The sequence below is a fragment of the Aegilops tauschii genome, chromosome 6 (assembly GCF_002575655.3).
Source record: "Aegilops tauschii subsp. strangulata cultivar AL8/78 chromosome 6, Aet v6.0, whole genome shotgun sequence".
In the NCBI taxonomy this organism is placed as follows: domain Eukaryota; kingdom Viridiplantae; phylum Streptophyta; class Magnoliopsida; order Poales; family Poaceae; genus Aegilops; species Aegilops tauschii.
The window spans coordinates 226,819,021-226,832,464 of record NC_053040.3 but is presented as its reverse complement, the minus strand read 5'-3'; the positions used below and the strand labels follow the sequence as shown (position 1 = coordinate 226,832,464).

Below are 13,444 nucleotides of genomic sequence, written 5' to 3'. Positions count from 1 at the left end.
AGTTCGTTGTGGGGTCCCGGTGGTTCTCTTTTAAAAAAACAACAATGTTTGCATATTTGAAGTGGTTTGGTAGTTTGCTAGTTAAAAAGCGATGTGACGCAGCTCACTGTGAATTGCTAAGTGGACCACTTAGTAAGAATATAAATTTTGATGCAACTCATTAACATTGATGATGTAGTCGAGGTAAATTTCAAAGAAGTTTAAAAAAGACAAAACCACACTGCCTTAGAAGTTTCACTTTTCCCCTTAGACTCTGTCGCAAACCACTTTTCCACTTCATGTGGTTCACTTGCACTCATCTCCGCGGTCCACTCAGATTCATAAAAAAAGTTAGAAGAAAAAGGCAACAAAAACTCGCCTATGGTGAAACTCTGTGGTCCACCGTCGAATGGCTGTGTGTGTGGCTGTTTAAAAATAATGAAAAGATATAGAGTATATGTTTTGAAGCTCACTTTGTTCTCCCACGTGGTTCACTATAATAAAACTCCTCCATTGTTCACTATATCAAATGCAACGCTGCAGTGCGTTTGGCCCTCCGATGTGGTTCACTTTTGAGAGTGATGGTGTTCACTTGTGCCCAACATGAAAATGCGAAAAAATTAGCGAAACAACAATAGTAATGCGGTTTACTTCGATATATGTCGTGGTTCACTTGCCCCGTCTCTGCGGTCCACTCGTACACAAAAAAATTGAAAAAAAGACAACAAAAACTCGTTTGACAAAATGTACGTCCGACAACAGAAATCATGAAGTTCACTTGACTCTCTGATGCAGTGCGATTTTCAACTAAAGCAGTGCGGTTTTCTGTCGGATGAAGTCCACTCGTCGATTTGGGTGTCGCGAAAAACAGAGTGTTCCGCATTTCGCTAATTTTAAAACTGCTATTAAACCGTAAGGAGTTAGAGAGGGTGTTCTACATGAAAAAGTTTTGTCTCGTCGATATCTTTCCAATGGCATATCATTTGAATCATTTCGACAAGTGGTTTGTAAAAAAATCGCGAAAAACGACCGCTGCCACTCGTCGTCCACCGAACCATTTTCAAAATTAACTTAAAACCATTCCTACATATGAAAGTTGCGCCTTGTCCATAGCTTTCCAACGATGTATTACACGCCTCATTTTGACAAACGGTTCTAAAACTAGAGCGAAAACAGTACCGAAAATTGCAAAAATTTCAAAAAAACATAATTCCGCGATTTAGTAAATTTGAAACTGCTTTGAAACCGCAACGAATTAGAGAAAATAATAGATATGAAAAAGATGCGCCTCGATGATATCTTTCCAACGGCGTATCATTTGCCTTATTCCGATGAGAGGTTTAGAACAAATCATAAAAATACGCTCGCTGCCACTCGTCATCCGCCGCACCATTTTTGAAACTGCTCTTAAACCGAGAGGAATCTCGAAAAGTGTTCAACATGGAGAAGTTGCGCCTAATCAATAGCTTTTCAAAGGTATATTATATGCCTCGTTCTGATAAACAATTAAAAATTAGATTGAAAACAGTACCGGAAAAACACTGCATGCAGTTTTTTTCGACACGAAGTTCACTCGTGTGAGTACTGCAGCACACTTGGTTCAAACAATGGCGTGCACTTGCATTGAGCGTGCAGTGCGGAAGTGTTATCAGAATAACTATTCTGATAATATTATCAGAATAAACCGGCTGTATATATATATATATGTTGTTGTTGTTGTTGTTGTTCTATATGCAATCCCATCGCACAACACACACGTCTTATTAGAAGCAATCGTGTGTATTATTATCAGTCTTCGCACACATTTCTGATTACACATCTGTTTGCCGCGTATCACACACATCTTGTTATATTGAACCGTTTCTGTTCTTTTGTCTCAACACAAACAGTTCATCCGAGTGAACCGCATGCTGTATATTGCACACACCTTGATCTGGCTGGCCGTTTCTTTTGTGTTGCCTAATCACAAACAGTTCACCCGAGTGAACCGTATGTTGTATATCGCACACACCTTCATCTGGCTGCCCGTTTCTTTTGTTCCTCCTCATCGCAAACAGTTAATTGAACTGAACCATATGCCCTGCATCACACACACAACTAAAATCTGAACCGTGTTTGATGCATCCGTCATCGCAAATGTTTTGCACCTTTTTTGATGGTTTTTTTACACCATCGTTTGCGATTATTGCATCGCACACAGTTTCGCTGAAGGGTCTCTGATCGTAGTGTCGCGTTAGCAGCATCCTACAATAGTGAGCTACTGGTCTTCTCCCTCTTCATGTAAACCTTGTAAAATAAGAGAGAAAAGGCATAAGTATTGTACCTAAATAGGTAATAACAGCCCATAATGCAATAAATATCAACATAAAAGCATGATGCAAAATGGACGTATCAATTCCCCCAAGCTTAGACCTCGCTTGTCCTCAAGCGAAAGCCGATATCGAAAAATATGTCCACATGTTTAGAGATAGAGGTGTTGATAAGATAAAATACAGACATGAGGGCATCATGATTATCTTTAGGACAGCAACATATATTGTCATATAATTTCTTATGCTAAAGTACCAATTCGTTCACAAGGTAAAGTATGAATCAGAAACTTCATTGAAAACTAACAAACTATGATCTCAGTCATTGAAGCAATTGCAATTTATCATAACATCGGAAAGGGTCAATTCAAGAGCTTTTCAGCAAGTCCACATACTCAACTATCATTTAGTCTTTCACAATTGATAACACTCACGCGATACTTATTGGTTCAAAGTTTCAATCAGACACAGAGAAAGATAGGGGCTTATAGTTTCGCTTCCCAACCTTTTACCTCAAGGGTAATATCAAAAATAATAATTTATGATAACCTACATCCGAGTGGATATATATATATATATATATATATATATATATATATATATATATATATATCTGGATCTCTCCAACACATAGTGCTTGCAAAAGGAAAAAGTATAAAAAGAAAAGGTGATCATCACCATGACTCTTGTAAGGGTAGAAGATAAAAGTAAAAGATAGGCCCTTCGCAGAGGGAAGCAGAGGTTATCATGCGCTTTTATGGTTGGATGTACAAAATCTTGATGCAAAAGAATGTCGCTTTATATTGCCGCTTGTGATAAAGAACTTTATTATGCAGTCCGTCGCTTTTATTTCTTACATATCACAAGTTCGTATAAAGCTTATTTTCTTCACACCAATAGATCTATTTAGAGAGCATTTTTTATTACTTGCACTAATGACAACTTACTTGAAGGATCTTACTCAATCCATAGGTAGGTATCACTATTGGAATCAGGATCTTTGCCGTCTGCTAGCTGAAGGCAAAGAAGGTCTTTGCCATCCGCTTATAGAAAGCTGACGGCAAAGAAAGAGCGGACGGCAAAGAAAGAGCGGACGACAAAGAGGGTGTTTGCCGTCAGCCTACTGTTTGCTGTCTGCTAGCCGACGGCCACTTTCTTTGCCGCCTGCTAGCGGACAACAAAGATTCTTTGCTATCAGCCAACAGACGGCAAAAAAAGTGGCCGTTTTAACGACCGTTTCCCACCGGCCCCACTCCACTAGATAGGCTCTTTGCCGTCTGCTACCAAATGGCAAAGACCTTTGACCTAACTAAAAAGGGGCCTGCGCCCGCGACCCACCCCTCTCTCTCTCTCTCTCTCTCTCTCTCCCGGCCCTCACCTCACCCACGCCTCCGCCCCCGGGGCCGAGCCGCCCCCGACCCCCACCGCCACCGCCGCCCCGCCCCCGCCGCCCCTGAGTCTCGCCATCCCGCGCCGCCACCCCGCCGCCTCCTCCATCACCGCCGGAGCAAAGGTGAACTTTTTTTGTTTTTTCTATTGTTATTTGTTGTTTAGGTTTTGGTGTTATTAATAGGTTTAGGTTAATGGTAGGATTAGGTTAGTGCTAGGTTTAGGTTTAGATAATTAGAAGAAGAAAGTTGAAAAAAGAAGAATAACTAGAAGAAGAGGAAAAAAGAAAAAATGAAGATGGTCGTGGATCGCCTGTCGCCGAGGGGGTAGATGGTTTAGCCAGTGGGTCCCGCCGGTCCCGACGCCGTCGCCCATGCCGAGAATCCCCTAGTCCAAGTGCTGACCCGTCGACCCTGTGTCGCCATACGAGAGGGCGCCCGGGGACGAGCGGGTTAGGGGGTTCCTCGACGTCGATGGAACCCTAAATAGCAAGTATAGTCAGTGCGAGATACATGTGGCCGTCGGTGTCAATTTGAGCATCCATGAGCATGCATAAAATTTCAATTTTCATCAATTTCAAACCAAGCTTGGCTGACACTGTCATACTTAAGAGGTTTACACTAACAAGCTTAAACCTGACATACTAAACATTGACATGTTCAGATTAACATGCTTAACATTGCCACTTGATTTCTTAACATCTTCACTCGTTCTTCTCCTTATTCTCCTTCATCATCCTGATGCGCTCAAAGTGGCGAATGCCGACGCGGATGTACTCCTCTACCACAATTGGCATTGTCCTGTCGCCCAGCAGTGGGATCGCCGACGCCACCACCATCGCGAGGTCATCGTTAGGCACCACCATCGCGAGGTCGTCGTCAGGCACCACAATCGGGAGGTCGTCGTCAGCCACCATAGCAGGGTCAGCGTCAGGAACCACAATCGCGAGGTCGTCGTCAGCCACCACCATAGCAGGGTCGTCATCGGCCACCACCATAGCAAGTTCGTCGTGAGCCAGAATAGGTTGCACCTCCCCGCTCTACTCCTCTTCTTCCCCGCTCTGCTCCTCGTCATCCCCGCTCTGCTCCTCTTCTTGCCCACTCTGCTCCTCGTCATCCCCACTGCTGCTCCCATTGCCTGGCCAAATGCAACAAAGTGTGAACATGGTGTTGTCTCATGCTGGTAGAGGAAGCCAAAAGGACAGGAAGAAGAGAGGCAGAGAGCTTACTGGCATCGTCGTCGTGCTGGTAGTACATGCGGCACATGGTGTTGTCGAACATCTTCACGGTGAACATGGCGTCGTTGTTGTAGCGGAAGACAAGGAAGTGACCGAGCTGCAGCTCATGGGCGCGGGCGAATTGCTCCCAGCCGGGCCCTAGGTACATGTGGCCTTCGCCGTCGAACACCACCAACACATCCCACAGCCTGCGACACCCGCTGCCGGCCTCCTGCAGCTTCACTTTGTGGGGCTCACGGCCGGCGAGCATCTTCCCAAACTTGTCAGGCAGCCTCTGCAGCGAGGGTCAAGCAGTGGTTAATTGTGCCAATCAAACACTAGACAGCAGAGTGATGATAAAGAGATGGGTGAAGGGGATATATTGTCTTGAATATACCTGCCTACTGCAAGATTTCTCAATTACGATCTCGAAGAACTCGAAACCTTCCAAGCCAGCCATCTCACTTCTCTGAAAAGCAGCATTGTAATTAAACAACAAGTTACCATAAACATGACTGGACATAGTTGGAACAGAACCAAGTTTATGATGGCAAAAGTGAGAAAAAAAGTAATGCACTTGTGGATATTTATGATGGGAAAGTGAGAAAAAAGCAATGCACTTGTGAACACTTGGAATATTACTACTCTATCTTTGTCAAGGCCTCAATTTGGAATACTACTACTCTATCTACAATGGACCATATCCGCCCATGTGCCCATGTCTAATATAAATGGCAAACACAGCTAGAACCATATCTACTATAAATGGACCATATCTGCCCATGTGCCCATGTCTACTATAAATGGCAAATACAGCTAGAACCATATCTACTATAAATGGACCATATCTGCCCATGTGCTACATTTTGTTAGAACCGTATCTCCAAGGCCTGCACTTAAGAACTGAAGAACTGAAGAACTGAATCTAAAACTGAAAATGTTGAAAAACAGAGCATAGTAATCTAAAAATAGGAATTTGTGGTGCACTTAAGAACTGAAGAACTCAATCTAGTATTCGAATTTTAAACCCAACACTTAAGAACTGAACCCTAGATTCTCAAACCATCTCAGGGAATTCCAATCTATTGGATACCTACTACTAACACAATTTAAACACACCTACCCAATATAGTCATGTACAAAACTGAACAACTTTTGACCACATAAATTGCAGATATATGAGATTAACAAGGCTATTTTTGCATTATGTGGACACAATATCACGAGAAATGCAAATTAGAACAAACAAGGATAACATACACCTGACCAAGTGTTAACTGATCTGTGCAGTACTACTACTGCTACGAAGTAGTACACCTGACCAACATGCTTCTAGCTGATACAATTGGGCATGAGTTCATTACAAAATAAAAACAATAGTTTGCATCACTATGATTATCATTACAGATTTACTACTCACAGGTGGTTTGTTGTGCGTAATTAGTCAGAACTAAGAACACTTAATCAAAGAACAAGGAAGGAGCTGGACAAGAGGGTGGGGGAACAGACCTGGGGGGAGGGACTGCTTGAGCTTGTTGGCCTTGTCGGTGTTGTGGACACAGAGGGTGTAGAGGTACCTAGAGCAGTGCACCTTGAACTTGACGGCGTCCTTGGTCCTCTTGATCTCGTGGATCTACTTCGGCTACAATGGAACCCTAATCAGCATGCGCCACGGAACCCTAATCTAATCAATGGATTCACACCCTAATCTAATCGATAGGAGAGGAATAGGAAGGAGTTGGTGGATTCATACCTTAGGAGAGAGGAAGGAGTCGGCGGCGTTGGGAGAGGAAGGAGTCGACGGCGGAGAGGAGGAGTGGGTCGAGTGGAGACTGGAGAGGAGGAGCGGGTCGGGTGGAGAGGAGGAGTGGGGAAAAGAGTTGGTCCACTTGTCAGTGAGTTCTGTGTTTGGTACATTGAAAAGGGTTGGCATAGAGTACAAAACCAACAGCCTCTTCCTAGCCCAGTGGTAGAAACATAGTGAAATAAGCGCCAGGTCGTGGGTTCGAGCCCCCGCTCGGGCATATTTTTTGGCCGCGTGCATATTTTTTGGTAGCTTGGGTAGAGTAGCAAAATGGCCCACTTGTCAGCGAGTGGGTCGAGTGGCCCACTTGTCAGCGAGGTGTGTGTTTGATACTTGAGTAGTTTGATGATTTTAAAAGAGATGGCATAGAGGAGAAGACCAGTAGCCTCTTCCTAGCCCACTGGTAGAAACACAGTGAAATGAGCGCACAGTCATGGGTTCGAGTCCCCGCTCACGCATATTTTTTTTGCTCACAGTCAAATGGAGTCGCACGTGGGATCAGACGGGCTGTCTGATGGAGCACGCCCATGTTCAGTTGAAGCAAAATTCAGTTAAAGCAACATCTTCAGTTCTGACCAAAATAGCTCTGAAAACTACATGATCAAACCCAAAACTGAATTTTGGTGATCAAATCAACATCTTCAGTTCAAAAAAACTTAAGGATCACATCATTTACAATCTTTTACATCACAACCAAAACTACATGATCACCAAAACTACTCAGTTCAAAAAAACAGCATTTTACACCACAACATCTTCAGTTCAAAAAACAGCTCAAAAAACAACATCTTTAGTTCACCAAAACTACATCACCACTACCAGAGCAGCATTTTGCATCTTCAGTTCACCAAAACAACATCTTCATTTTGCATTGTATCTTCCATCACCAAAACTTCATGATCACCAAAACTACATCATTTTGCATTGTATCTTCAACCATCATCTGCCTCTCCATCACTACACAGTCTCATGCATTTTGGTACCTAGACAATTGTAGTACAAAAACTACATCAGGATCACATCAACAACAACTACCAAGGAGAGAAAATAGCATTAGCTCACCAAGGAGACAAAATTTACTTTCGCTACTCATCGTCGTCGATACGAAAACAAGGAACTCTATGCCCACTCCTGTTTTCCTCATCATCACTACAATATTGCAGCATAGTATGATCAGTCATGTTTTCCTCATCCTCGCTCTCATGTCCATCCGCTACCACCTTTCTTCTTTTCTTGATGCCTTCAACTATTGTAGCATCAACGAGCACACGTTCCCGGTCCCTTCGCACTCTGCTTTGCACCGGGACTTCCATGGAGTCATCATCAGCTTGCAACGAAACTTCCGTAGACTCATCATCCTGGTATGTTAGTCCACCACCACCGTGGCCCTTTTCCACTTCAGTTTCAGTCACACTCCACCAGTTTCTGTGCTCGAAGTTTTGCACAACTCGCCATTTTCTGTGCAAAAGAGTGTCTGGCAGATAAAACACCATTGTTGCTTGTGTTGTTAGAATAAAGGGATCACTCTTATACCAGCACCTTGTAGTGTTGATGCTTTTGAAGTGGCCATCATATTTGACAAAAGAGTCTCTCTTCTTCTTGCTACCAAGCTTAAACCAGTCACAGCCAAATAAGACAACCGAGCGATGGATGCCTCCACTGGAGTTGTACTACAACTCTACGATGCTTCTCAACTGACCATAGAAGTCAATGATCTCACGATCATGTGACCCCTTAGTGACGATTACACTATTCTGTGTCTTCCTTTTTTCCTCACGGTGAACGGTGTGGTACCGGACACCGTCAGCAATGCATGCTGAATACACTCTCACTCGCTTATCTGGTAAGCATGCCAAAGCAAATAGATCATCACTGACCTTCTTCTCCTCATGCAACTTACCAATCTGCACAAATAAACCATTTAGCTAACAATGGTATTTAACAGTTGGTGAATAACACAGAAAACATCAAACATGTGGCTAAAGATCTCACATGATTCTTAAACCACTTAGCAAACCCCTTGGCAACCCTTTTATCAACATGGATCTTGCTTTCTTCCTGATTTAACTCTTCCTTGCATTTCCTGCAATGCAAACAAAACATGTGAATTAAAACATTAGGCTGGTGCCAACCAAGTAAAAAAATATATAATGAGTGCACAAGACATAACGTACTCGATATATGGTAGAACCTCGGCGCAATTGCTGAGCACATACCAAACCATCTTCTCATACTCATCACCAGCCTCCAAGTATTGTGAGGCTCCAAGAAAGTTCACACCATGGTTGAAATCAGAGACATCACCACTTTGCGAATCAGACCGCTCTCTATTTCTGCCCAGCCGGTTCCATCTTGTTTCCACATCGCCAAAGTATCTAGAGCAAAAAGTCAAGCACTCGTCAACGACATATGCTTCAGCAATAGAACCTTCATGTCTTGCCGTGTTTCGCACATAACGCTTACAAGTAAGGAGCCTTCTTTCCATTAGGTACATCCAACCGTATTGCACAGGGCCTCTAAGCATTGCCTCTTTTGGTAAGTGAACCGCCAAATGGACCATCATGGTGAAGAAAGCTGGAGGGAAAATCTTCTCGAGCTTGCAAAGAATAATTGGGATTTCTTTTTCAAGTCTTTCCAGGACAGTTAACTTGAGTGTTTTGCAGCACAGTTCTCTAAAGAAATTTCCCAGCTCAGCAACCGCATCATATATATCCTTGTCCATGATTCCTCGGTGGCCTGCCGGTAAAATCCTTTGGAGGAGGATGTGACAATCATGGGTTTTCAGTACTGAAATCTTGAATCCATCAGAAGTAACACACTTTGCTAGGGTAGCAGCATAACCATTTGGAAATTTCACTGCTCTTAGGAATTCACAGAATGCAAGCTTTTGTTCTTTACTCATTGTATACCATGCTCATGGCATTTCAAATGAATCTTCATCTTCATTGTGCTGTAGATGCAAATCTTCTCTTATGCCCATGTCCTCCAAATCAAGCCTAGAACTAGACGTGTCCTTTGTCTTCCCTTCAATGTTCAGAAACGTCCCTAGCAGATTCTCGCATATGTTCTTCTCAATGTGCATTACATCGAGATTATGCCTTAATTTCAGATCAGCCCAGTATGGCAGGTCCCACAAACAAGACCTCCAGTCCCAACATTGACCTTCCTCACGCTTTCTTTTCTTCACAAGCTTTCCTGGTCTCACATCTTTCACCTTTTCAAGTTGCTGCTCCAGCTCTTCTTTAGTGAATTCAGCTGGCTTGTCACGGGTTTCATTCTCACCATTAAAATCTTTGCTTCTTCGCCAGCGATGGTTTCGGGGGAGAAAGCGGCGGTGCCCAATATAGCAGATCTTGCTCCTTATTCTCTTTGAGCAAGGGTCTTTGTCACAATGGACACAGGCCTTATAACCCGCTGTGATCTTCCCAGACAGAGTGTGCAAAGCCGGGAAATCATGGATGGACCATATGATCGCAGCACGTAGATTGAACTTTTCTTCCGGACTCAAGGCATCGTATGTAGGTACACCAGTCCAGAGCTGGAGCAGTACTTCTACGAGGGGCTCCATAAAGACATCAAAATCCTTTCCTGGAGACTCTGGACCCGGGATAAGCAATGACATCATGAAGTTGGACTAATCCATGCATGCCCATGGTGGCAGGTTGTATGGCACCACAAAAACTGGCCACATGCTATAAGACGTGCTGATGTTCCCAAACGGATTAAACCCATCTGTGGCAATGCCAAGTTTTATGTTCCTTGGTTCTGCAACAAATCTACATGTATACTGTCAAACTCTTTCCATGCCTCTCCGTCTGCTAGATGGCTCAGCTCATTGTCCACAGGTTGCCGCTTCAGCTTGTGCCATTGTACCTCCAGCGATGATTTCTTCGAGATAAACATCCGCTGTAGCCTTGGTATCAACGGAAAGTGCCTCAGTACCTTCTCCGGTATTGACTTCTTCCCATCAGCATCTTTCCACCTAGAGGCATTGCATTGTGGACAGTTGTCATGCTTTGCTAAATCCTTCCGAAACAAGACACAGTTATTTGGGCACACATGTATTGAGACATAACCTAACCCCAACCTGCGGATTATGCTCAATGCTTCATCATAAGATCTGGGAACACAGCTATCAGGGAATTGCAAGCTCAAAAGGCGGAGTATTGCGTTGAATGCAGCATTGCTAATCTGGTAGAAAGACTTGATGTGGAGTAACTTCACGGCGAAGGTAAATCTTGAAAATTTACCCCTTCATGAGTTGCGTGCTTCGCCTCCTCTAACACCTCAGCAAACAACGACTTCTGTCCATCAGCACGATCTTCAGCATCGTACAAATCCTTCAATAGGTCAGGAATCCTATCATCTTCATGCCCATCCTCTTCCTCCAAACCAACATTTTCTCGCAAAACCTTTTCCATGAAATCAATGCCAGCATCACCACCACCCATCATATGAGGGGCCTGTGTATCAGCTTCAAAATGTTGAGGTTGTCCGTCTAAAGGTTCTCCATGATATATCCATCTATTATATGTGTTGGACATCCCATTAAGAAGCAGATGATCTTCCACTCTTCCTTGAGCCATTCTTGAACGGTTGAGGCATTCGCAGCATGGGCAAAGAATGTGAGCATCATTAGCAAAATTTGCCCGAACAAATGCCATGAAATTATCAACTCCTTTCATATGTTCTTTCGAAAACTTTCTAACTCCTTTTCTAATCCCACTTCTGTCCATCTGCCAAATACAAAAAATTGTTGCAACTTAGGAAATCAATCTAAGTGCATCAACATTAATTAATGAAAATGGATGCTCAGTAATGGCACCCAACTTTATATGCTAACTTCCTAACCACAACATTTAGCTATTTCCAATTTCTCACTACTTTAGTCCAGTTCACATGGTTTACTGATTTCACATGGGAGAAAAGAAAAGCTAACAAAAACCTGCTGGTTCACAAAAAACAAAGGTGGTTTACAAAGAACTATTGTGGTTAAACCACCAACAATGACAAAATATGCTGCCACAAAGAACTATTGTGATTAAACCACCAACAATAACAGCATTGCAAAGTTAAATGACTCCCTTCATATTTTCCAAGTTCACATCAAATCTACATCAACCCCAGGATCCTGTTTCAGCGAAAGACCAACTTGGTGGACAAAATAAATCAGCGTTCAATATTTACTCATGGCATGAATAAGTCAAATGGATCAGGATCCTATTTACTCAGCATTCATTATTTACTCATGGACAAAATAAATCAGGAATTTAGAAGGATCCTGTTTTAGGGAAAGACCAACAGCAATTTCATCACCGCAATTTACTCATGGACAAAATAGAACAGAGAGCTCTGTTCTATTGATTGCTGACAACATAATTCACCGCTAACAATTGACTGAATTCCAAAAGTATTCTTAACAATTTCATCAACAACAATTCTCCTAATAGTTTCATCAACAGAAATTCTCTTCACAATTTCTACCCAATTCATCAATGCCATTTCCAAGAGATTTTTCCAATCTTACAACAAACCTACATCAAAAATCAGTGTGTGTGTGTGTGTGTGGAGATTCTACTAACAAATCTACATCAAATCAATGACATAAACAGAGAGGAGAGGGGTGCATACGTGGGCGAGGTCTGCTTACGGCGGCGACGAGTCCCGCATGCTCGGCGGCGGCGAGTCCCCCATGCGTGGGCGAGGTCACCGTTCTTGTAGTGGGCGAGGCGAGCGGCGAGGTCGCCGTTCCTGTCATGGTCGAGGTTGTTGGGGAACATAGTAATTTCAAAAAAAATCCTACGCACACACAGGATCATGGTGATGCATAGAAATGAGAGGGGAGAGTGTGTCCACGTACCCTCGTAGGCCGAAAGCGGAAGCGTTATGACAACGCGGTTGATGTAGTCGTACATCTTCACAATCCGACCGATCCAAGTACCGAACATACGGCACCTCCGAGTTCAGCACACGTTCAGCTCGATGACGTCCCGCGAACTCCGATCCAGCAGAGCTTCACGGGAGAGTTCCATCAGCACGACGCCGTGGTGACGGTGATGATGATGCTACCAACGCAGGGCTTCGCCTAAGCACCGCTACGATATGATCGAGGTGGAATATGGTGGAGGGGGGCACCGCACATGGCTAAGAGATCAAGAGATCAATTGTTGTCTCTAGAGGTGCCCCCTGCCCCCGTATATAAAGGATCAGGGGGAGGAGGCCGGCGGCCAGGAGGAGGGCGCGCCAGGGAGGAGTCGTACTCCCACCGGGAGTAGGAGTCCCTCTTTTCCTTGTTGGAGTAGGAGGGGAAAGGAAGGGAAGGAGAGAGGGGGAAGGAAAGGGGGCGGCGCCCCCCTCCTTGTCCAATTTGGACTAGAGGGGGAGGGGTGCGCGTCCAGCCCTAGCCACCCCTCCTCTTCTCCACTAAGGCCCATCTTGGCCCATTAAACTCCCCGGGGGGTTCCGGTAACCCCCCCGGTACTCCGGTATATGTCTGAAACTCCCCGAAACCATTCCGGTGTCCGAACATAGTCATCCAATATATCGATCTTTATGTCTCGACCATTTCGAGACTCCTCGTCATGTTCGTGATCACATCCGGGACTCCGAACTACCTTCGGTACATCAAAACACAAAAACTCATAATACAATCGTCACCGAAACTTTAAGCGTGCGGACCCTACGGGTTCGAGAACTATGTAGACATGACCGAGACATGTCTCCGGTTAATAACCAATAGCGGAACCT

At 44.0% G+C, this 13,444-nt stretch overlaps 1 protein-coding gene and 1 pseudogene across 1 annotated transcript; both read right to left on the bottom strand.

Moving 5' to 3' along the window:
• Positions 1–4,228: 4,228 nt before the first annotated feature.
• On the bottom strand, positions 4,229–6,734 carry LOC120967486 (B3 domain-containing protein Os03g0212300-like). Its single transcript, XM_040393999.3, has 5 exons — positions 6,647–6,734; positions 6,403–6,535; positions 5,291–5,362; positions 4,906–5,188; positions 4,229–4,814 (listed from the first exon to the last, which is right to left on the bottom strand). The coding sequence occupies exons 3-5, from the start codon at positions 5,351–5,353 to the stop codon at positions 4,717–4,719; spliced, it is 444 nt and encodes a 147-aa protein (XP_040249933.1). The 5' UTR covers positions 5,354–5,362; positions 6,403–6,535; positions 6,647–6,734; the 3' UTR covers positions 4,229–4,716.
• Positions 5,790–12,199, bottom strand: LOC141025983 (uncharacterized; annotated as a pseudogene).
• Positions 12,200–13,444: the final 1,245 nt, after the last annotated feature.